Source organism: Rhipicephalus sanguineus, chromosome 2, assembly GCF_013339695.2.
Source record: "Rhipicephalus sanguineus isolate Rsan-2018 chromosome 2, BIME_Rsan_1.4, whole genome shotgun sequence".
In the NCBI taxonomy this organism is placed as follows: domain Eukaryota; kingdom Metazoa; phylum Arthropoda; class Arachnida; order Ixodida; family Ixodidae; genus Rhipicephalus; species Rhipicephalus sanguineus.
Genome location: NC_051177.1, coordinates 25,103,936 through 25,128,090, shown reverse-complemented (window position 1 = coordinate 25,128,090; position 24,155 = coordinate 25,103,936). Strand labels below are relative to the sequence as shown.

General features: G+C 45.8%; 1 protein-coding gene across 1 annotated transcript; it reads left to right on the top strand.

The window, feature by feature from the left end:
* The first annotated feature begins 1,018 nt into the window (after positions 1-1,018).
* LOC119382560 (alpha-N-acetylgalactosaminidase) lies at positions 1,019-22,377 on the top strand. The gene is made up of 8 exons (XM_037650312.1): positions 1,019-1,280; positions 7,354-7,523; positions 11,491-11,665; positions 15,656-15,830; positions 17,588-17,682; positions 18,735-18,896; positions 20,127-20,324; positions 21,235-22,377. The coding sequence occupies exons 2-8, from the start codon at positions 7,360-7,362 to the stop codon at positions 22,039-22,041; spliced, it is 1,776 nt and encodes a 591-aa protein (XP_037506240.1). The 5' UTR covers positions 1,019-1,280; positions 7,354-7,359; the 3' UTR covers positions 22,042-22,377.
* Positions 22,378-24,155: the final 1,778 nt, after the last annotated feature.

Below are 24,155 nucleotides of genomic sequence, written 5' to 3'. Positions count from 1 at the left end.
CAAGTTTTTGAAATACCTAGCCATTAACCGTTTCTGCGGTAAGATGAAAATTTTCTTCACCGGAACACGTCCTATCGACCTTAATATCTCCTGCAAACTTACTTGCCATTCATGCAAGTAAACATAAACTGCAACGTCACTTATTGCAGCTGACAGAGATCTGCAATGGCTCGATGTTCTATCGTCTGTAAACTCGGCTAGCCTTCCATTACGACGTGTGGCAATCTTCATTTGACGCCAAGTGGCTTTTTCTTTCCTTTTGCGCGTTTGCGTGTGTAGAACTCGAAGACGATGACGAAGCAGGTTTATCGAATCAACCAACCAAAACAACAGGAGGCATACTTAAGACATGCTTTTGACGAACGTTATACAGTAGTTTCTGCTCAGATCCGCAGTTATCGGTTTCAAAACATTGACAAAGTAAAAAAATTGACACGTCTCAATATTATCTATATTCGTTGGCGAAAATTTTGATTTTGTTAAGTCAGCTTAGGTTGCCGAGCAGGCTTCATTGTGTAATAAAGCTGACGAGAAATAAAGCTGACGAGAAGCTTTTCCTTTGATCTTGCAAAGAGCACAATACGAAGGACGATAGATTTGTGTGGTAAGCTCCGGAAAATGTATATTTGTTCAACGTTGCGTTACAGCTGCATGCCGTAACCAATTACATCCCCCTTGGAAAGAAGAAATTAATTACGATCATAAGTGCTACGAAAACGGGCGAGACATGACAGTGAAATCGGCTTGATTAAAAACAAGGGGCAGCTGGAAAAGAACCGAACATCTGACATACGAACAGAACAATAAAGGGAACGCTATTTCCAGGCATTCGAGACATACGAAGGGACGTAGTCCGTCCTCAGAAGAGTCGCACGCGGTTGACGCTCAGGATCGTCGAGGACAACAGTTAAAACAAAGGAAACAAGACAAGGAGAAATGAAGAGGGAAAGGAAAGATATGCTTCAAAGAAAGAGCATGGATCTGTAGGAAGCGCATAGAAAAGCATGCAAAGAGAGAGAGAGAGGAATCCATAGGCACAAACCCTCACTCTCCTCCTTGCGTCACGATAATCTCGTTCGCCGCCGCTCCTCTTTCAGCTATCACGCGACGCGTCTGGACGCACTGGGCGTTCGAGATAGGAGCAGCGGCAGCAAGCGGCAGTAGCGGCCGGAGCGCCCTTAGCGATCACTCGGCCGCATAAAGACCAGCGCAGCGTTTTACTTTTGCAACCCTCCTCTCTTTCCCTCGCTGGCTATCGGACCGAGGGCCTGTAACCAAAGGTACGTGTGTACCAGCATGTGCTATATCACGGCGTTGGTATAGGTAGTGCACCGGTGCCTAATGGTTTTCCTCTAATTGATCGGACATCGATTATACTTGACGGTTCACTGTTGTGACGCGGAGTTTTCGTGCGTATTTGTGTATTAAGCTACACGCAAAGGCGACGGTGAAAGTCCCCGAATTTTTCACTGCTGATTTGAGGTCATAGCTCACATGCAACCAACAGAATAATAATAACAGTTGGGTTATGGGCCTAAAAAACTACGATATGATTATGAGGGACGCTGTAGTGGAGGGCTCCAAAAATGTTGCCGATTTGGTGCTCTTTAATGTGCACCTAAATCTAAGCACACGGGCCTCCAGAATTTCGACTCCACCGAAATGCGGCCGCCGCGGCCGGAATTCGATCCCGCGACCTTCGGTTCAGCAGTCGAGCACCATAACCACTAGACGACCGTGGCGCGTATGCAGCCAACAAAAGTACGTGTTTAGAAAAAAAATAATGCTATTTATAAACTGTACTCAAAGAGCATTAGCACATTGGAGTTTCACAACCTGAGAAACAGAACTATAAGTTTGTTAATTATGACGCTAGTGTTTGATAAAATGCGACGAGATGTCGGACCCTTGATTTGCAAAGTATTATTTCTAGTTTAAGAAGCTCGTTCATAATTTCCCTGGCGACTGATTTCAAGTTTACTTCTCAACCAGTCATGTTTGTTCTTACGCTGTCCGCGTCGCCGCTAAAAGTCTGCCAGCTTTCAGTACAAGTAGTGGGTTGAGTCTCTTCGGAGTTTTTTAATACTGAAGTAATGTTGATTGCTACACTTTACTTCAGCCGGGACTTAAAATATTCAAAGCGCTGAACTAAGGTGCTTCGACGGGGAACAATAATCAGACTGCTTGCTTATCTCGATGATAACAGGCAGAACTTTTAACCTGCTGTCTATGTTTACAAAGCCACGAAGTCTTAGCTCACAAAGCATTTACTTACAACGCCACTGCCACTAAGCCTGCCTTTGTTCCTCTTCTTCATTCTAGATTTTAAGGTCGCAAAACGTAACAATAACTGCGACCTCCTGAAACATTGGCAAGGATATGTGCGACGACATACTCAATAATCAGTCGTTTCCGCCGCCAAATTTTCGCTTCGTCAAAACGGCGTGCAATTATGAACGATGTACTCAGAGATTTCCTAGATCCAAGAGGTTCCAGTATTAAAAAGAAAAAGTACATTTCGCATTCATTCAAAAGAACAGTGCGAAAGAATTCATCTCGTTGCTCTATATAGACTTGAATTACAATCTCAGTCGACTACACTTAATTATATGATAGAAAGAAACAGGGAAAACAGTCAGTGGTAATAGCCTTCACAATTATGTCATGCAATATGCCGGCATTTAGGTCACGGCTACTGCATAGCGCTCTTCGTTTACTTTTCCGTGCCCATTGTTATTCCCATTGGGCTAAGGTGCGTTTCGGTGTCGTAAGATAGACTACTTGTTATCTAAGACTGAAAGAGGCCGCGGAATTTTCTGTTGGCGGAAGAGACGATATGGCAAAAACGACCCGTATAAAAAATAATAATAAACAAATAAAAACGATGACGGTAAGTATTTTAGCCAAGCGTCCGCCCCTCCAATTTTTGCTCTTCGTTCTTTATTAGGCCTAAATCAATGCTTAAACTAGTTGTGGTGGGTTTTACGGGAGCGTCAACTGTTTACTGTTCTACGAGCCCAAGTTTTGATGTCACTCGAGCCATTTGGTAGCCGCGCGGTTATTCGTACTCAAATGTATATCATCATTTACATGTGTGGTCAAGCAGCAAACAAACTTCTAGTACGGCTGCCTCAGTAACGTTGATGTAACCTACTGGCCGTGGTACCTTGTAACGGCACAGATACTGTGCTGCTAATCTTGAAGGTTCAGATTCGACTCCCAGCCACAGCGGCCGCATTTCAATGATGCCAAGTGCAAAAACAAGCGTGTACCCAGATTTCGGTTTACCTTTAGAGCAAACCAGGCGGTCAAACCTGCTGTTCCAGGGACTCCCACTACGGCGTGCTTCATAATCATACCGTGCTTCTTGCGCGTAAAATCTCAGAACTTAGTATTTTTCTCTACGGTCTACAACTCCCGCTAAATGGCGCCACTCTATCATAGCCCCTTTCACGTTGTCAGATATCTTATTGAGGAAGTGGCAGAATTCGCTTCGGACATTCTTGTGATGAATACTTCACGACAAACACACGGGGACGTCTGTGAAGTATTCAGCGCATAACTACTCATCCTTCATATGTAAGATTCGTCACAAAATTGTTGCCAAGTGGTCTGCGAGAATAGGCTTAAGATCTAATCAGTGCGCAAATACAGCCTCAAAAAGAGCGTTTCAACTTGTACATGTCAAGTGCTCAACCCTTTCATCAACCCTTTCATCAACCCTCAACCCTTTCAAGTGCTCAACCCTTTCCTGTATAGGAGCAATACATAACTGGCGGACTACCGTTATTTCAGCAGTCGTATCGCTTTTTTTGCTCTTATCCTTTTGAAGGAGCACAAGGACAGAGAAAACAGGACCGATAATTGAGCCCTTCTCTCTAAGAAGAAATGGAGTATCTGGGGAAAAATTTCTGGCACGCAACTATAATCGTCATCTAGCTTGCGTACATTCCTAGCGCTATACCAGCGGTCCCGGCTCTTCCCGGTCACGAACGTGTGCGCGCTATCAGCGTGGCATAGCATTCTTGGTAGGAAAGTGGCGAGAGCCGGGTTTTCGAGAAAGGAAAAGCGAGCAAGCCAGATGACAGTTATAGTTGTGCGGTAGAAATACTCCCCAAATGCTAGATTTTTTTAAATGCGAAGCATTTCTTAGCGAACTTCTGCGACTTTTTTTATATAGCGTTCGAATCAGCTTTCGTGTTTCAGAGAAATAATCTGCGTTGAACGGAGGCAAGTGTGAGCAAGCGAGGACAAAATTCCGATTAATAGTAAAGAAAGGAAACGAGAAACGAGAAACGTGCACATATCGTGAATTGTAAGTCGTGCAAAAGTCACGCGAAGCGAAAGAGGGAGCATTATCGCGGCGTTTTCTCATTAAATGCTGTAGAAATAACATAACAATTTGTGGGGTTTTACGCCTCAAAACCACGATATGATTATGTGGGACGCCGTAGCGGAGGGCTCCGGAAATTTTGACCATCCGGCGTTCTTTAACGTGCACCTAAGTCTAATTACACGGGCCTCTAGGATTTCGCCTCCATCGAAACGCGGCCGCCGTGGCCGGGATTCGATCCCGCGACCTTAGGGTCAGCAGTCGAGCACCATTTGGCCACTAGACCACCATGGTGGGTTAACTGTGACATTCTTTCGCATCGAAAGTATGCGAGTCAGGAATACTTAAGAAGTTGGAGTATGCGAAGCTGTCGGCAAAATCCAGATACAACTACACTAAAGCAGTTAACTATTCGATTTGTACACGTGTAACTTCATGCGAACGCTGCGAGGAAAAGCGCGACCGAGCGAACAGTGCAATAGCCATCATGAACTGGTTATGATCGCTCTCCCAAAGGCGGAACATCGAATATCCTAGTGTCAGTGATGTCTTCAAGAACTTGAGAAGGCTGCTTTATCAAAATTCAGCTCATCCTAATAGAAACGAGATTTGAAGAGAAACCCGACGCCACTGCATGCATTTGTTGCACACACCGTTTGTTTAACGCTGCGGTTACATTTATTTCCTCATTCTCGTTTTTTTTTTTTTTCTATGGTCGTGGTTCCACAGCCTTTCTTTTGTTACTCATGGAATTGCTTAGTATTTATATTTGAAGGATTTGAGAGACATGCGTATCTCGAACGAGATCCAATTTTAGCGAGTCCCACGCGCGCGGCATTGGCATTTTACAATGAGACGAAGGAATGGGAACAGGACGTTCGATGAGCACAGGTCATTCAACTCAGATGGTGGACCGCGGCAGATTCTGAAATTAACCTCCCTCTGGACACCTCGCCGGACACCCATCAAGTACTGGCCATCAAGTTTCTCTTATAAGCGTCCATAAAAAGGCTGCTTTTTGTACGAATTATACGGATGCTCTAGGCTCGTTAATTCGTGCCGTCTCCATCAGGCGGGGCGCAGGCGCTCCCTCTGAGCTCTTGTGTCAGTGCCTATCCAACGGGAGTGCATGCACTCGTTTGAGAAAGAGAGGCAGGCAAAGAACTTTGTTGAAGGGACTAGCCGGGCAGGAGCCGTTGGGGCCCCCAGCTCGCCGCTGGCTGTTCCCATGTCGGAATCGGGAGGCCCTGCCTCTCCGCTCTTTCGCGGGCCCTCTGGACGGCCGTTGACTGGATCTTGAGCGCGCTACTTGAGATGGCCTCGTCCCAGTCCTGTTCGCTGGTGAGCGACGCATTCCATAACGCAGGATACTGCCAGATCATATGAGCTAGAGTGCTAAACTCCTCCCCGCAATCCGTGCACTGTGGATCATTTTCTCTGTCGATCCACCTTAGGAAACCTCGCGAGGGATATGACATCATCCTAAGCGTTATCGCTTGAGATCGACATAGTTTTGGGTGTGGAGGCGGGAAGCACCTGCGTTCTTCAAAGCAATATGTTTTACCATTCTCCTTTAACCTGGTCATACGAAGGAAAGCGACGCCACGGTGCAGAGATATCGGCACTCCTTTCCTATTTTTTTTCTTTTTTTAAAGATGGAGGAGTGTTTGTCGCGATTTTCTGACAACAGCTGCCCATTTTTTACTCGGTTACTAGTATTAAATATGGAATGAAGGACAAAAGAATAGCGCCTCATCCCGCCAGCGTTCTGACACGTCTTTCCTCAGAACGCTAAGCCTTGCCATCGCTTTCAGTACTTCACCTTTGGAGGAAAGTGTCATTTCTTTTTGGTTACACCTTGACTAGTCCTTCCTCCACTTGCTTGTGGCACTGTTAGGGTCTTGCATCTCTTCTTCTCGTTCTCTCACCTTCACTTCACTTTTGTGTGTTTTTTTTTTCTTCTGAAGATGGCTAAGATGGCTTTAGTAGGAATATTCGCTTCACAGCTTTTGGGGGCTTACTGAGATCCACTCGCATCACAGCACGCTGCAGGCGACTTCCTTTCTGCGAGCGCCTCATCCTCGCTGTCTTTCACCAAAAAAAGACGATTCACAGAATTGAGGCCCTGGCAAGCACTTCTGATATAATGATTGATATTTCTTTTTTTGCTTTCCACTTGGCGAATTTTGATGTCCGACAGTTCTTACGAGACATGAACGAAACACAGAGACGAAATACAGTGCCACAGAAACAAAATATGGAGCTTACTAATTATGAGCCGCTTGTGGTTTCTCGCTCTGGAAACTCTTAAGAAATTCGCGGGCTAAATACAAAATTTAAAATTAAACACAAAGTGGTGTTGTAGTAGAACGTAGGGGCCCATCACTGGCCATTATTAAGCACTGTTCTGAGCAAGTCTGCTGTTTTCCGGTGCTCGCCTTTAGAACACAGCGTTGATTAAAGGAGCAAACTATACTGCTGTAGGACAGGAAATGAAGTTTTAACAACGATGGTTAAAATAAATTAGTTAGCTGCACCTTTTAATTGCCGTTGGAGTTTTAACTCAACTGAGAGATAAGATTATCTTATACCAACATAAAAAAAAATGTTTCTCTCCGCGTAATACTTGAACGAAACAACAAGAGAATGGGAACTTTTTCGAGGGCCTCGTTTCTTTGTTAGACAACCAAATCAATTACAACAGACAATTACTCTGTGGAAAGCGTACGGGTCACCAATTGAATTATTTAACTTTAGTGCAATAATTATTACCTAAATTGAATTACGTAAATTCCTTTCAGTTTATGCAATGATCACTACACGACAGTTAAAGAGATCAATTGATGGCCCGTATGCTTTCCTCAGCGTAATTATCTATTTTATTGATTTGGTTGCAAGAAACAATATATTTTGCTTAGCTCCGGGCTTACACGGTGTGTTCATGCTATTTAACTGTTGTTTTTTGTTTACTTGGTTACTGAACATCGTTGTCGATTTTTTTATGTTTTCGACTTGTGCAGGAGGGTATGACGTCGTGGTTGCTGCTTCCCCTCGTGGGGATCCTGTACATAGCGGGCTGCAGCCATGGGTTGGACAACGGGGTGGCCCTCACGCCACCTATGGGATGGCTCTCTTGGGAGCGCTTCCTGTGTAACATCGATTGCAATAAGGACCCGCAAAACTGCATCAGGTACGAGCCACGCGAGTGACCTTAAGCGTGTAAAATTAAAGCAAATTGTGGAGAAGTGAATTATTGGACTGACTGAAGCCAAGGCGGCCACTGTCAGAGCTCACAGCAAAAATTATTAGCTAACATTAACAGTCATTTAGTCACGTTTAGCCAACAGCAGCCGACACTAGCCGACATCAGCCATAACTTAGGCAAGACTTGTCAGTGTTAACAAGCTCTGGTAGTATGCAAGTAAATACGGTAGTTGAAGTTACGTGACTTAGTGAGGCGCTCTGTTAAACTGGATGCCTTCGGGATTCTTCCATATTTTTGGTCAGCAAATCGGACATCGCCGTAGCCTGTTATAGAATGCGGGTAGGTGAGAGAGAGAGAGAGAGAGGGGATGAAGCGAGAGGGGAGGCGGGGAGGTTAACAATGTTTGCTCGATTTGCTACCCTACAAGGGGAAAGGGGGAAAGGCTGGAGTGGAGACAAGATGGCGAGACAGCAAGAAAGAGCGTTGGGGAGAGATTGCATTCAGAAGGTTGATATCATGCCGCCGAAGATGTCGGTAAATAGCGAAGAGGGGGATCCTACTTCTCGATGAACCCCACGCATCCCAGAGTAATAAAGCGCGGACGGCCGCCGTTCAGGTACTCGGCTCGCAGACCCCCTCGCGCCGTTAGAATTAATCAAAGCTTCTTTCAGTTTACGATTACATAAGAAGCACTTGAGCCGTGGCCAGAGCGCAGGCACCACGTGACGGCAAGGAGACACCACGTGATGTAGAGTGATTTTATATAAGTTGCGGGTGTATATACGGTTCACGCTCTTGGGAGACAATCCCAGTTTCGCAGAGCGGTTGATTGGGAGAGCTGGTGATTCGGTTTGCTTAGAAATGGCGCGATATCTTAATGAAGTAGCGCCAGGCTACTGGCCAAAAAAAAAGAACAGAATAGTGCCCAAGCTTCATTAATCGTTAAGTTCCTGTAGAGCCCGCAGAGACATCGACACCTCATCCTTTAATAATTACTTGGCTGCCAGTTGGCGTTAAAGAAAACAGAGCAAAATGCTCGCGCTTAAATATATTCCACCATGTCATCATTCTTGCAGCGTGCGTTCGCTTCTTAGAACGCACGAAGTGAAAGTGTGAGCCGTTTCCCCTGTCAACTCTGTCTTGGACGCCGCTTCAGTAAATCTTTAATTGTGCTCATGGTGCCTTCTTTCTTATTACTCAGACGCGTTCGCGACACTAAACCTTCTTCTTTTGTTGCACGAACCACGGCCTATAGTACAGTAACGACTCAGATAATGTGCAAGTTATGACGAGTGCGTAGGGTTGTGCAACAAAAAGTTCGGACAGGCAGGTTCTCTGTTCCAGCTGCCGTGCCAGCTCCAAGCTTGAATTACTTCGAGACGATCGTCCCGATGACCTTTATGTAGCCCAGGTGTGGTCGACTGCCTTGTTTTTGATGAGCATGCGCGCTCACTGTTTTATAAAAATAAGGAAAACAGATGAGACGTATCAATCACACCGCCATTTTAGGAGCTTTTGTTTGCTTCACGGACAATGGATGGCCGTGGTTCTACAGCGACGTTGGAACATGACATCGCTCTAAAAAAAACGGCCAGCAGCTGACCCTCGAGGACAAAGAGGACACAGCAATCAGTATTTTTGCGCAGAGCTGAAAGCGGATCGCTAACAAGAAAAGCAGGCTTTGTAATGCACAATTTAGTTTTATATAAAAGGATTAAAAACAAAAGAAAATCCGTATAGAACGCAGCTCCGTATAAAGTGACACAAAAGGCGAGCACTAACTCCCGCTAGACAGTTGCAGTATGTCTTTGCAACCACCTAAAGAGTTTATCTCTTTTATTTTTCGAAAAAGAAAGATTGCTTACTGGTGGAGAAAATCGCATTTAAAAATCAGTGCGAGACAATGACAACAAAGACGCTGAAATGCCTCAGTCGTTCCTGTTGTTTCTCGAACTTTTTTCTTCCTTACATTCGTCGTGGAAGATACCAAATAACTAACAATTTAGAACTTATTACGGCCGTTCGTTCCACAAAAAGAGGGATGTCGTTATGAAAGGCTTCTGATTGTATTTTGTACACGTACAATTATCTTACGTTAGGTACCGGCTAAGTACAGTATAAGTTGCAGATTGCACTTTTCGTCTTCTAATTTCTTCGTCAGAACTAAAATATCTAACAGACTTAAAAACAACGCCATTATTTAGCAGGCTGAAATTGATTCAAAATTTAATAGTACGCGGTTCGTAAGGAAGCGCTAAGTTTGGACTTCTGTCGAAAAAAAATCACTTAGATATAAAAATTATATGGAGGCATATACAGATATACACTCGGATTGTGCAGACTGAGGGCAAATAAACGCTGAAAGAAAAATCGAAGTACTTAAAACATGAATTGAATGTCTACCTAACAAGCAGCTTATTGCGAAGCTGTTAGCCGGCCTCATAGCAAAAAAAAAAAAAAAAAAACGATGCTGGACGCCTCAACCTTTATTTAACCACTAATGATATACTTCTGCAGTATATCCGTAGGTTAATTCTTGCATTTCATGCCGTAGTGATGAAGCTATTGCTTCTGGAATTATTTAATTCCGCATCCTCGATAGGCCGCTAACGAGTGTTCATTGAGCTGCCAGCAATCCTGATCGTCGCAGTACCTTTCGAAGAACCGCTTACAAAACAAATCAAATAACCCTGTCTCTTACACAATGCCGCCATCAGCGCCGAACGCTTCGAGCTAAGTGCGTAATACGCCAAGTCGACACTGGTAGTTCAATCAAGTTCTATCGGGCTGTAAACAATCTATATCTAAAAAGAGAGAGAGAGGGAAACCGATAATAATATTGCCACTACCCAAAACGCGATAAATCACACCAAACCAAGAGGGAAAAAAGAGCCGTATGGTGAGGCAGGTTCCCTGTCTGTTCACCTATCAGTGTAAATGATCACTCTCACCGTAGTAACGTCGAAAGAAAGAAAGAAAGAAAGAAAGAAAGAAAGAAAGAAAGAAAGAAAGAAAGAAAGAAAGAAAGAAAGAAAGAAAGAAAGAAAGAAAGAAAGAAAGAAAGAAAGAAAGAAAGAAAGAAAGAAAGAAAGAAAGAAAGAAAGTTCTGTTATTTGGAAATCAATCCATCAAGAAAATAAGCTACGAAAACGCGACATAAGAGCACGCAATGTGGCTTAATTGCTGCTAGAGTTGTTTAGATGGGAAAACAGTAAATGTGTGCGTGTATTTGCAGATAAATGTTACTTCAGCTGCATTATCTACACCATGAATGTCTGTTGTCAAAACGCTATTATCCTAGGAATAAGCTCAGAAGCACGCACACGCAGAGAATTTTAACAGCAAAGCTGTTTAGGCTTAGCTGTTAAAATTGGGCAAATACCACTACTCACCACTGGTCTGCTAAGAGAGAGAGACAGAAAGCTATAGAGAGAAAGAGAGAGAGAGAATTTTGCGCCCCCCTCCCTCTTACATAACTAGAAGGGTCAGTGTACGGGACAGATTTTGCGCCCCCCATCTTAGGTGATTAGGGGGGGGGGGTGTCGCCCCCCCCCCTGTGCGCACGCCTATGGGAATAAAGACATAAAAAGATAGACTGAGAAAGATACAGAAAGAGAGAGAAATAGAAAGAAAGAGAGACACAGAAAGAGAGAGAAAGAAGCAGAGAGAGAAAGAGAGATCAAGACAGAAATAAACAGAAAGAAAGAGAGAGAAAACAGCAGAGATAAAGAAAGGGTCATTCTATGAGAGGCGCGAACGCTCGAATCTGGAGTTTGGACATCCGTGTCTTGACTGATCTAGAAGCAACCAGATTAGACTTCAGAGTCGTCCAGTACAGCGGTTACAAGCCTTGTGCGACATTATGCAAGCTTCGCTCTTTTTTTTTTTTTGTAGTTTTGCTCTGCATAGAATCTTGTGACTACGCACGTTAACTCTGGCGCACTGCGTGCAGCGAGCAGCTGTACAAGACGATGGCGGACATCATGGCGAGCCAGGGTTACCGGGATGCGGGCTACCAGTTCGTCAACGTGGACGACTGCTGGATGGCCGACGAGCGAGACTTTGACGGCCACCTGAGACCCAACGCCACGCGCTTCCCCAATGGCATTAAGGCACTCGCCGCATACGTAAGTTTCTTTTCTTGGAAATTGGGGAGCGATGAAAGGGGGGGGGGTGATTATGTTTGCCTAAATGCTAAGGTTTCGTCGTTCGATACGGTGCCTATCTGCTGATACCGCTCAACAAATTTTCAAGATGCGAACTTCTCAAGATATCAAATCGCCCGATCAATTTCTCTATTGACTTTTCAAGTACGCGTGAATAGTTTACTAAAAAGTATGTTTACGTCAGTGACCACTGGCGTAGACAAGAAGTGCCGGGGGGGGGGGGGGGGGTCGAAATTTTTCTATTTTGTATTTGTAATATATTACGAACACATACAAACGCACGCACGAACATATATAAAGTATGGTTAAACCCCCCTCCACCCCGAAAATTATTTATGGCTACGCCTTCTCAGTGACCACTGGCCGAGACAACTTGAGGTCCACCTTAAATCACTACATTAACTGGTTTTGTTTATTTGCTCTCTTCGCTGTCTACCGTCTCTCACTGATATCCTGGTATGCCTTAACAACAGCACGGCTTTACGTAAGGCGAGCTTCGGAACGTACCCAGTTCTGACTTATTACTCACAGCCATTGCTGTTTTTTCGCTGCACATAGAACAGCCCATGTAGCGGTACCCGGCGAACAAGACAGCGACAGAAAGCTGTGCTTTTAAATGCGAAGCATTTCTGAGTGAACCTCTGGCACTTTGAGCGTTTCTATCTACGTATCTATCCATCTATCTATCTAGCCGCCTACGTCTGGGTGCTCTCATGATCGCCTCCTTAACTTGGTGTAGACCAAAATTGGCATGGAAGGGTAACAGGATTTGACGAATATGACTGTCGGGTCATAACATGAATAACATGAAAATCCTGCCGCGTACGTCGTCAAACCCTTTCCTTCAGTCACGTGCGGCACATACCCGTTTACAACGGGCCGCGGTGTACGGGTATGCGCCACAGGTGATTGGCAGTTTATATCTACCCAGGAACGGTGAGAACAGACATTAGTATCTTAAATGCGAGAGCGTTAAGAAAAACCGACATCGACAGCGTTGACCCGACGAATACAAAGAATAAAAATCAGGATGCCAGCAGGAATCGAACCCAAGCATTCTGCGTGGCAATCAGGTATTTTACCACAGAGCCACGCCAGGTATATAAACTGGTTTGAAAAAGCAGCCTATGCAGGCGTAATGTCGGTGCAGCGTCAATTGTGGATATGGTGCTGGCTATCTAATTTTGCAAGAAAGTAATAAACGCTACATGATACTCCTACGATACAGGCGTGTTATCAGATTAACGTCTGTGATCCCGGTGTTGGCTTCGCTTTTATTGCAGTCTAATAAACATTACATTTGTATTCCTATGATCCAACAAGCTATACTGAAGCATTGCTCGACCCCGGAGGAATACATTAACGAAAGTTACGTATGATATTCACATCACCGCACCGTAAAGTGCACTTAGTCCGACAGAACGGCGCAGTGTCCTCTTCATTTCTTACGAAAGCTGGGCGATGGCCTCATGCTGACCGAGGATGATGCCAGATTGACGGACAGCCACTTTGTAGACTAGGCTACGTAGGCCACATGCACCCAGATAGCCTACGAATACGGCAAGCGCCATCCACTGATGTTGGTCTACCTAGCACTATCCAGGCCTACCGGCTTCGACGGCCTATACCTCATTAACGCGAACGGTGACTTAAGGTTCCGAAATGTCGCCGGCTCTATCAACAGACAATTTGTCGACGAAAGTACCGAGGCATCCACGATTTCCAACAGATGTACTATACCTCATACTTCACTACACAGGGACCACTCGTCAGCGCGATCAGACCGAATCCAATAACAAGTCATGACCAGCTGCTGGTGCTCAATGACCACGGTGATGATGACCTTGTTCAAGAACTGTCAAAAACTTCTTTCACACATGCACACGGGTTCGTGAAACGTGCGTGCGTTCTCCATCATAAGGGACACGTATAAGCACTACATATCAGCTTACTGCTTCTGGTGTTGGTAACACCCACGTTGCCGTTGGCAGCGTTGCCCATCTGTAAACAACTGGTTGTATAACAAATATGCGGCTCTTCAACATATATGTGTGCGTATAAAAGTTATACAAATCTTTAGCGTCATTTTATATCGTTTCGCTCAGTAAAAAAATACGCCAGTCACCTTCCCGCCGCATGCTTCGCATAACATCGACTCCCGGGTTACGTGGGATCTGCCGAATTTTTGGTAAGCATTCATCATAAAGAAGGCAAGGCGTGCAAACACGGATACAAGAGGAGAGAACAAGACAACACAAACGCCGGCTATCAGCGTTTGTCAGCGTTTGATTAATTGCCTCTACACGAGGACCTTCAGTACAGGGCGCATACTGATGCTGCCGAACACTGCTTCCACGTACCACGAGTCTTGTGTGATTTACGAAGATATATGAGAAATTTCTTAGGTAAGCTGCTACAATGGTGATACTTAAGAAAGGGTCTCATATGCCTTCTGTAATGACGGATGTGCTGTAGTAACCTACTTAAGGAGTATTGATTTGTTGACAAACTCTGAGGGCTGCAGCTTGTTACATAACTTGCGTTACCTTTTATAAATGTTTCTTTTTCTCCTTATATCGTGTCTTATTTTCATTATGCCTTTCCTCAGCACGGGGTAGCGTGCAGGTGATTGCATTGGCTTATCCCTTTTCTCCTTTTCTTCTCCCACTCTATACCCGTAATGCAGAAGAGTATTGCGGTGCAAGATTACTTGCCAGGCGGAAATAGGAGCACCAGCAACTAAAACCTCAGTAGGGAACCTGAGACTATACTCATAGCAAAACCGGTGGCACAGCATATACAGTGCACCGAAAAGGCCGTGAAAGGAGGTGCCAAAGCTGGAATTAGGGTGGCTTGCTGTTAGGTGCCACCGAGGCCGGAGAGTACAGAGGGCGTTCGCCCACAATATCGGCAGTCCGCTATCTCGGACATTCGTGCACAGTTGATCCTATGCTACTCTTGTACACGGAAGCTTCGGCAAACGCCCCAAACGATGGATCATTCGGAATTCTAGCCCCGTTGCCTTTTCTGCCTTAATTTGAAGCTGCCAAACACACTGAATAACAGTACGTTGTTTAGTTTTTAGAGTTAGTACGTGAGCTAATTGTCATTTCCCTTCACTGAAATACATTACGTATGCTTCGCCGCATAGCATTGTTGCATTGTAATTAATTAAGTCCAAAGAAACAGGACATTACACTTGTTCTAGGGAAGAAAAAAGGATAGAACGTTTACGACATTCATTTTGTTTTCAAGTATTTTTTTGCCATGACAGACAGCTTGATTAAAGGCGTTTTAAAGAAACAAAATATCGCTCACTTTTGCTTTAAAAAGTTATGTTCGAATGAATGGTGGAAATTTTTAGCGCACATTTAAAGCCGACATTTTAAAGTCATTTCATGTTTTTCTTGCAATATGTTACTTTCAGGCAGATGAAACGTGGTCTCACAGTAGTGTAAGCCCGTAGAATATCCTAGAAAATTGCACGCGTTCTTTGCCCTTATCCCTTCCCTTGTGCAGGGTAGCAAATTGGGTATTTATTTTCCAGTTAACATCCCTGCCTTTCCGCATTACATCTCTCTTTCTCTGCCCGTGTTGACGCATCCAATTATCGCCAACGTTTTAAAGTCGGCTTCTTCAAGTAGCAACAACACCCTTTGCTTTCTAGTAACATTGTTGTCAAGATGACAGTCAACATGACGTTAACCGCTGACGGAATTTTTTCTGATAAACTTGACGAAACCAGAACTAATAATTACTTTCTGCGCACTTCTTCACAAGTGGCCTTTGACAAAGAGACGAGTTTTGGCGCCAGCGAAGTCTTGCTAAAAGGCGAACTTAGCCCTCCTGCAACGGTGTTGGTGGACTTTTGGAAGTCTCGCCCGCTAATGCTTCTTTTCTGTGAGCAATACGCTCGAACACTGCTCTCCAAACGTTCTTTCTTCCTACCAGATACACAACAAGGGCCTGAAGTTTGGCATCTACCAGGACTCCGGTCTGAAGACATGCGCCGGATACCCGGGTGCATTGTGCCACTACGTCAACGACGCGCGTACCTACGCTGACTGGGGTGTCGACATGGTAAAGCTAGACGGGTGCAACCTGAACCCACGCCTGATGGACATTTGTGAGTGACCCTGCGCTACGCTCTAGCTGCAGGCATATCATATGTTTAAATTTTTTCGTCACAAAATTATTCTAAAGTACGAATGTTTCATGTATTAAGTTCTGTTCAAGGTGGGCCTAGCGTTTGCCACTCAGAAAGGCTGTCCACGTATAACTCCCTGTGATTGGTTGTGCAGAGGCAGAACTGGTTGTTACATGCTTCCTTTTTCATGTGAATCGTATTTCTTTGCCTAGCACGACAGGTGTCACAGGAGTGGACAATCTAGCATCTCCAGTGACCTCACGCACACACGAGTAACGTCATTTAACAGCAAGTGACGTCACATGCACGCGCGTAGCGGCGGCGAAGTACATGTGTACGTCGGATAAACGTAAATAAAATGCTAAAATCTTCTGACGGCGAAATTTGAGCTCAGGGCCTCCTATAGCGGGTTACAAACTGAGAAGAAAAAAATTAAGCTCCACCGACAGAACGACGGTGCGACTGCCCTTCGGCTCTGCAAGCTAACAGCGTGCTCATTGGGTTTGGCTTGTACATCTTAAAAAAAATATGAGAGGCACAGAACCGAGAAGTGAGTGCAGGAAGGATGGAAAGACCAGCTGTTGGCTGGCTTTAGTTTGAAGCGTGTTTTGTCTCTCTCAAAGAGACACGAAAGTGAATCGGTTTAGATTGAAAATTTCTGCTCTGAAAACTCTAATGACGCTAATTTACCATTATAGGTTTATTAAGAGAGGAGAAAATCAAGGCCAAAGTTTCATTTTCAAATTTCGCACCGAAATCTCCGCGCGTGACGTCACGGATTTCAAGGTGTATCTTTCATATTTTGCCGATATTGGCTCAACGAAATTTCCTGAAACTTGATATGTTAAGTCTCTGGCCCCCTCAGAGGACAGTGTACTACATGCTGACCGATTAGGAACTACGTAGTTCTCAGTGGACGCCGTCAAATTCTGCGACGTCACGGCGACTGGTGAGAGAAGTTCAAGGTGGCGTCGCCACCCGCATTTTCTTTTTACACGTTTTCTCGCTTATTAAGCCTCTTCTCGTTGCAAGCGTGGTAATTTTGGTATTGTGAAAGATTAATTCACTAGTGCGTGAAAAATAGTTTTTCTCTTCAGTTGTCCCTTTAATGCAAATACTAGGCATATTGGAAGACAAAAGTTCGTCGTTTTTGTGTGATGTAATATTGCTGCATCATGTTTCGATGTACCGATTTGCGTGATATCTGTTAGAGCGCATTCAAACCGTCGCCTGACACAGGTAACGGGATCAGGTTGGTCGCAAGGTGACGGTAGCAAATGGTCACTTTGGTCGAAAAGGGACAGTTTTGGTGAACTCGCTCACTGGCCGATAGTCCACGACTGGAGCAGCTCCACGACTGGAGCACGTCGACTAGAGTCGCAAGTCCGCTGAACCAATCAGCGGTGCAGAAGCATGACGTCGGAATACCTCTGGAAATATGCTGAAGGTTATTTTACTTGGCCGTAGTTGTGCTCGCAACGACAAGTGCCATAAACGGACGTAAACAGTGGCACTCCCGGGTGTAACGAAGCGCACGTCGCGGTCGCCGTGAGTAGCTGTCTCTGAGTAGCCCCTCAGCGAGGGGCTACTCAGCAAGGTAACCGCTACTCAGAACATCGCTTGCCATGAGTGGCCCCTCCATCGTACGTGTCGACAAAATAGTGCTCTGAAAATTTTTTGTGTACATAAGTACCTCCATTGAATGTTCATTGGTGAATTCTATGGTGTCCGTGCAGTGTATCCAGCGTACACCCAGTCCCTGAACAGGACCGGCCGGCCGATAGTCTTCTCTTGCAGCTGGCCTGCCTATCAAGTCGATCTTGGAATGAGGGTGCGTAAAGCATTGTTACTATGTAAATTGTAGTCAGTGCCCTAGAAACTTAGATACTACTACACTTGAGACAGCATTCGCACGAGTACTCTTCGTGGGTTTTGGACGTCACAGCTAATTGCAAAAGTGAACGACACATAGGTATCCTTCTGGTTTTAACGCGATAGCGTTAAAGAGCTCGTATCGCAGAAATTCCGCCGTCGGCGTCGGGGCCGTTGGTTGTGAGCGAAAAATCATCATCTTGTCCGTGAGCGAAAAATGGAAAACGCTGCAAATAAAATAAATAATAAAAATGTTGCGTCCGAGTGAGAATCGAACCCAGGCCGTCTGCGTGGCAAGCAGATGTTCTACCACACAGCCACGCCTCTGCTGGGAGCTTCACTGGAAGTAACTTTCATGCTTCCCAAAAATACGTGTCCTGTCTACAGGTGTCACAGTACGAGATGTAATATCGCAGTAATATTGCGTGGTACAAGCGTACATTGCCATCGGGCGTCACACCATGTCAATATCATAACGACTTCGTGGTTTGAAGAGAGCCACCCATTACAAAAGGCACACACATTACTGCTCGTATACCCTTAGGACCACGTAGTGGGTGCATCGCAACTTCGAAAAAGTTTCTCGCGCATAATTGCTCCTGGCTTAAAGCATGCTACCCATTACATAAGGCACACACCTTAGTGCGCGCATTCTGTTAAACACTCGTAGTGTTCGAACTGCGCACTAGGAACAGAATATCGCTATCGCGTTCAACTCTTAAAGGCGAAGCTTAGGCGTCCCCCAATTTTTTGTTTATTGAAGCTCTACCGCAGCGCCAAAGACAAAAAGAACGAAAAAGAAAACCATTAAGGCTCAAATTCTACATACGTACCGAAACGTTTTTACGTGTGGTAGCATTTCCTTGGCGCTTGTACTGGTAATGAATATGTTGAGGTTCAGACTGTGGTTTGTTGAATGTGCACGATTTGTGCTGCCGTGCTGTTTTCTACAGTGAGTGCCTAAATTAGGGCTTGTAGAACTCACAGTCACCCTGCTTGTCTTATATGCAGCCCAACTACCGGGCAATTGCCCACTCCTGCAATCTATGGCGCTACTACGACGACATCTCGGACTCATGGGAGAGCGTGCTCTCAATTTTGGACTACTACGCCTCCGTCCAGGACACGCTGATCCGTGCATCCGGACCAGGACGATGGAGCGACCCGGACATGGTACCTCTTCGTCCTATATGTCCTTAGGAGTTTAAGGTCCGACAATGCTGCTCTTGGCCTCAGCTCATTGTACACCGATGTGTACACGCTCTGACGCTGGTATATATGTTCCCGCGCACACAGTTGAAGATGCGCTGGTGGAACGCGCTAAGCCATCATTTCCTTTCGTCGCAACATCTTAATGTAGTCCACCTGTAGTTTCAGTTGAACTAACATAATCTAGTGCGAATGAGTCCCGTATTACCGCACGACAACCGCCGCCATTTTCAAACCTCGATGAGCGAACATTATATACCGGCACTCGTCCAGGCGCGTGAGAGAAAGGTATACAATTTCGTAGGCGTCGACGCACCAAGGTACATTACATCTAGTACACCAGTTGTCAGTATTGTCGAAAGTCACTTCGCATGCAATTAGGATTCTGATGTACCGCCGTCTTTAAGTTCGAACAATATTGCTCCTTTATGAACTCAGCAGATAACGAAACCAGGGAAAGCATAGGGAGCATTATTTGTACTTTATTTGAAGTGTGGGTTGCAAGACGAAATGAAAGAAATGTGGGCGAAAAAACAACAACTTGCGCCAATGCGAAGTGATGTCACAACGTACGCATTACGTGTGCGATGGGCTACGGCGACGGCTGTTCCACCGTCCGCTCTCTTAGGCAAACACTAGCACGGCGCTGGCTAAGCCTCGTAGTGTTAGCTAGCGCCACACGTAGCCACGGCGGCGAATGTGAAACACTCCTTTTTGCTATAGATGGCACCGCGTGGCACGTGATATTAGAGAGCCCCCTACGTCATATTTAGGAGCCGGCAGCCGACCAATAAACCTTCGCATGAGACAGAAAGGAATCGCAGAAAGAATCGCAATGCATAATGGGGAAGAGAGAAGAATTCATCGTGTAGTGATCGATGACGATATATGCGGTGAAAAAAAAGCCTAAAAGAAAAGTATTTCGGCAGGATGCGAGTGATGCATAGTTGAACACTCCATTTCGTATCGATCACACTTGCATTTCCAGCATAATTGAACTTGATGAAGTGTCGAGTGCATTGGACCATTTCGAGTGAGTAAATTATAGATTGTCAAGGGGCATTGAAAAAGGGCACTCTATGGTGTCAAAAATGTTCACACAAGGCGTTGTGCAGGTTTTGGCGCAACTCTCGTGCATCTTTGTCACTGAAACTTTCGATTCTGATTGCCACACCACGGTCTTTATTTTTTCAGCTCATCATCGGCAACTACGGCCTGAGCTACGACCAGAGTAAGGCCCAGATGGCGCTGTGGGCCATCATGGCCGCCCCGCTCTTCATGTCCGTTGACCTGAGGACCATCCGGCCCGAATTCAAAGAAATTCTGCTCAACAGACAGATCATCGCCGTCAACCAGGACCCACTTGGCAAGATGGGAAGACGGATCGTGTCGGTGAGCAAAACCTACTCGAGAGCCTATTCGTTGCAGGCACGTATGCGGCGGAATAGTCTGATAGGTCTCACTACACGACAGGCAAGCCTTCTGCGCTGTTTCCGAAGTGCTCAACGTCCGGAGTATGTCTACTTCGTGGTACCATATAATTACGTTGTGGAGGTCGCCTCTATGAAGTCGTAGGAGACCGCTACGACTTCACGGAATATTTGGGGGGGGGGGGGGGGGGGGAATCGCGAGAGAGTTGCGCTAAGATATTCCCTCGTATACGAAATTCTGTGGTTTTAGGTTTTAGGTGCCAAAATTATTATCTCATCATGACGCACACTGCTGACCACCTCATTGCCGTAGTTACCACCTGGAGTTATTTCACCCGCGTCTAAATTTAAGTAGACCCATGGGCTTTTTCTTTCTTATTTCGCATCCATCGAAATGCGGTCGCCGCAGCCAGGACCTGACCCATGTCCTCGCGCTTAGTAGTGCAACGCTATAAGCTATCGCGTCGGGGCGTGCATAAACTTGATATAAGCTAGCGCTGACATTAAATAAATAAGGATGCAAGAAGCGGCAAGTAATGTCAAACTAAACTAAGCACACTTCTCCTGACACAGCACTATTCTCCCCCGCAATACAGATTAGCCGTGAATTCATCTAATCATATAGTCATAACTGCTTGCTTACTGATAACTATGATAACAACATAGAACTTAAGATTCTTGACTCCTATGTGAAGCGGCCGTACTTAAACTCTTAGCATTTGCTCTTTCGTGCCGCTGACTTCCGCACTACTTTCGACAGTACTCATATTTGCCACGACCTGGACGTCCCTCCGGTCTTTTGCTTCTTCTAGAAAGAGCACTGTTATTTCACGAATGTGTTATTTACTCTGCTCTTCTCCCCTTCCTCGCAGGTCAACGGTATCGAAGTGTGGGCACGACCTCTGACGCCGGTGAATGACGAAGGCTTCCCTTCCGCGGCCATCGTGCTGTTCAACAGGCGTCACATCGGAGGCCCCGTGCGGGTCACCCTGCAGCTGAGCAGCATCGGCCTCACGTACCCGCACGGCTACAAGGTGTGGGACCTGTACGACCCGCACGCGACCCCGGTCGTCTTCAAGCCGTTCGAAGACATCCCGTCGACTGTCAACCCGTCCGGAGTGGTGATGCTCAGGGCCGAGCCAGTACCCGCTCCCAGACCGCCGCCACAGCCACAGCAGCCACCAGGAACCGCGGCTGGTGGAGGCGGTGGTGTGGCCGTCGTAGTCCCGAAGGGCGGCCCCGGAGGGGGTGTCAAGGGCGGAGCGGGTGGCGCAGGTGGTGTTACAGGAGGAATAGGCATGGCCGGCGGTGCCGGTGGCGGCGCAGGAGCCACTGGTGGTGGAGGAGCAGGAGCTATCAATGTCATTACAGGCAACGGCGGACTTGGCGGCGGACTTGGCGGCGGAGTCGGCGGTGAAGCCGGTGGACTCGTCGGTGGGCCTAGCGCCGGTGCAGCAGGTGTTGGAGCCGGTGGTGGAGCCGGCGGTGGTATGAGCGTAAGCGTTGGAGGAGGAGCTGGCGGCGGCACAGGTGCTGGCGGGGCAGGTTTAGTTTCAGGCATTGGCAATGCAATAGAGGCGGGTGCCGCGACAGCAGCCGCCAAAGCAGATGAAGCTCTTACTGTTGCTGCTGCCAAGGGTGAGGCTGGCACCAAGGGAGGCATGGTCAAGGGGGCCTAAGTGCTATAGTGTTATTGAAAGGCTATAGTGTTAAATGGATATAATAGAGCACGAACCCACCAACAGCCAAACAGATGATTAAAACCCCCGATTTGGTCCAGAGAGGAGAATGCTGACATGTTTCCTAACGAAGACGCACTATATGCATGCATTTGACTGTGTTTTCTAAGCAAAAAAGAGATCATGTGCTCCTCAGAAAAACCTTCAAGACAAAGAGAGAAAGAGAGGAAAAAAAAGAATAGTCAGGAAGATCAACACAAAAACAAAAATAATCTGAATGGATCATGTACAGTCATTAGCCAATAAATACACAAAATGTTTCTTGTTTCCTGTGAATTTTTGTCTATGTTGTAGTATATCAATGTAAAAACCTCAGATATCTCCTTAAGGACGCTGAATAGTGTCAAATAAAGTTGACTGCAAAATATTAGGAACAGATTGATGACACCATTTACACGCATGCAGCTAGTCTACTCATAAGTGTAGTAGTCCTCGCGGAGAACAAGAGAGCATACAAAACAACAGACATTGACTATGTACAACCTAATAAAACCAACAAAAAATAAAGCCAAGAAAAGTAAAGCGTCGCTATTCGTAGTGGTTAACGGTAATGTGATGATGATATAAATGCAAAAAAAAATAATTGTTGGGGTTTAACGTCCCAAAACCCCGATCTGATTATGAGAGACGCCGTAGTGAATGGCTCTGGAAATTTCGACCATCTGGTGTTCTTTAACGTACGCTTAAATCTAAGAACACGAGCCTAGAGCTAGCATTACGCATCCATCGAAATGCGGCCGCCCCGGGCAGGATTTGATCCCGAGACCTTCGGGTCAGCAGTCGAGCACCACAACCCCTAGACCACCTCGGCGAGTGCATCTGAAGGTTGTAGGTTCGGTCCCTACCAGCGGCAAGTTGTCTTTTCGTCTATTTTAATTTCTTTAGAATTATATCGTAATGACCACATTACAGTTGTAAAATACAAATAAAGCCCCTATACTTTCACTGATTCCATTGTTTTTGGTGTCATGAGGTAGCACATAACAAAGACAACGAGCCCTTGGTCAATTTTGCCTTCCAACAGACAGTTATTGCAATGTTCATATTCGCTGAAAAAGCGAAACACTTTCTGTATGTATAGGTAATGTTTGTATATAGTCCGGTACATCGCTGTTATCAACACAAAGCCCATTACTACTCTATTAAGCCAGCTACCGAGGTTATAACTGACACAGTTATAACTGTGTCACAGAAGAACTCTGAACAGCTCTGAAGGGATTCTAGCTACCTCTTCAGAGCTGTTTATTTCAACGCGTCTCTGTGTATCCGAGTTTGCTTAGTAATTTCCTATCTGCTAGTTCGGAATTTGCCGTGATTTCGTCGACCTCCAGCTCCAAACAGGCCGTGGTTCTGGTTGTTCTGGTTGTTGTGAAGTTTTCGGGATCTTTGTCAGAATGGACGCACTTGACGCTCTTGAGGTGATTCAGTTTATTTAATAAGGGCACTTAAAATCAATGCAATCGGCACCCCCCCCCTCACTTCCTACACGACCGTGCTACAAAGGATCCCTACGACACGTGCAAAATTTTAAGCCCTCTTATCGGAACACACGAAGGTATCTTCGCTAGCGTAAAATCAGGTAAGTAATGAGCGAGCGTTCGATTATAGATACAAATAAAACTGGCTGGAATGACCTTTTCGCGGCCCTTAAGAACACCGAGAACAAGGTTCCCAGCTCCTTTAAACGACACGTGTTGCTGGCGTGATGACGTGACCGGAAAGACGGTTTGGAAAGTTTGCTATTGTTTAACGTGCACTTCATTTCTTTGTTCCCTAAGTTCATTAGCGGTTTCAGAGCTACAATAGCGGCCTCTTGAAACGATGGGCTTGATATTTCTACCCCGTAAACTCCGCCTGCTGTTCAAAGAAAACCGTGCTTGCGTGAGTCGAAGCTCCTGCTGGTCGAAGCGTACTTCATTACTTCGTGCACGTGAATGTTGCAAGCGGGGAGGAAATCGCCGGTGCGGAACTTTGCTAATTAACGCTGCGAGAATGCAGCGGCGGCGTTGCAATCACGGAGGATGTTATAGCAAAGGTAAATGAATCAGCAAACT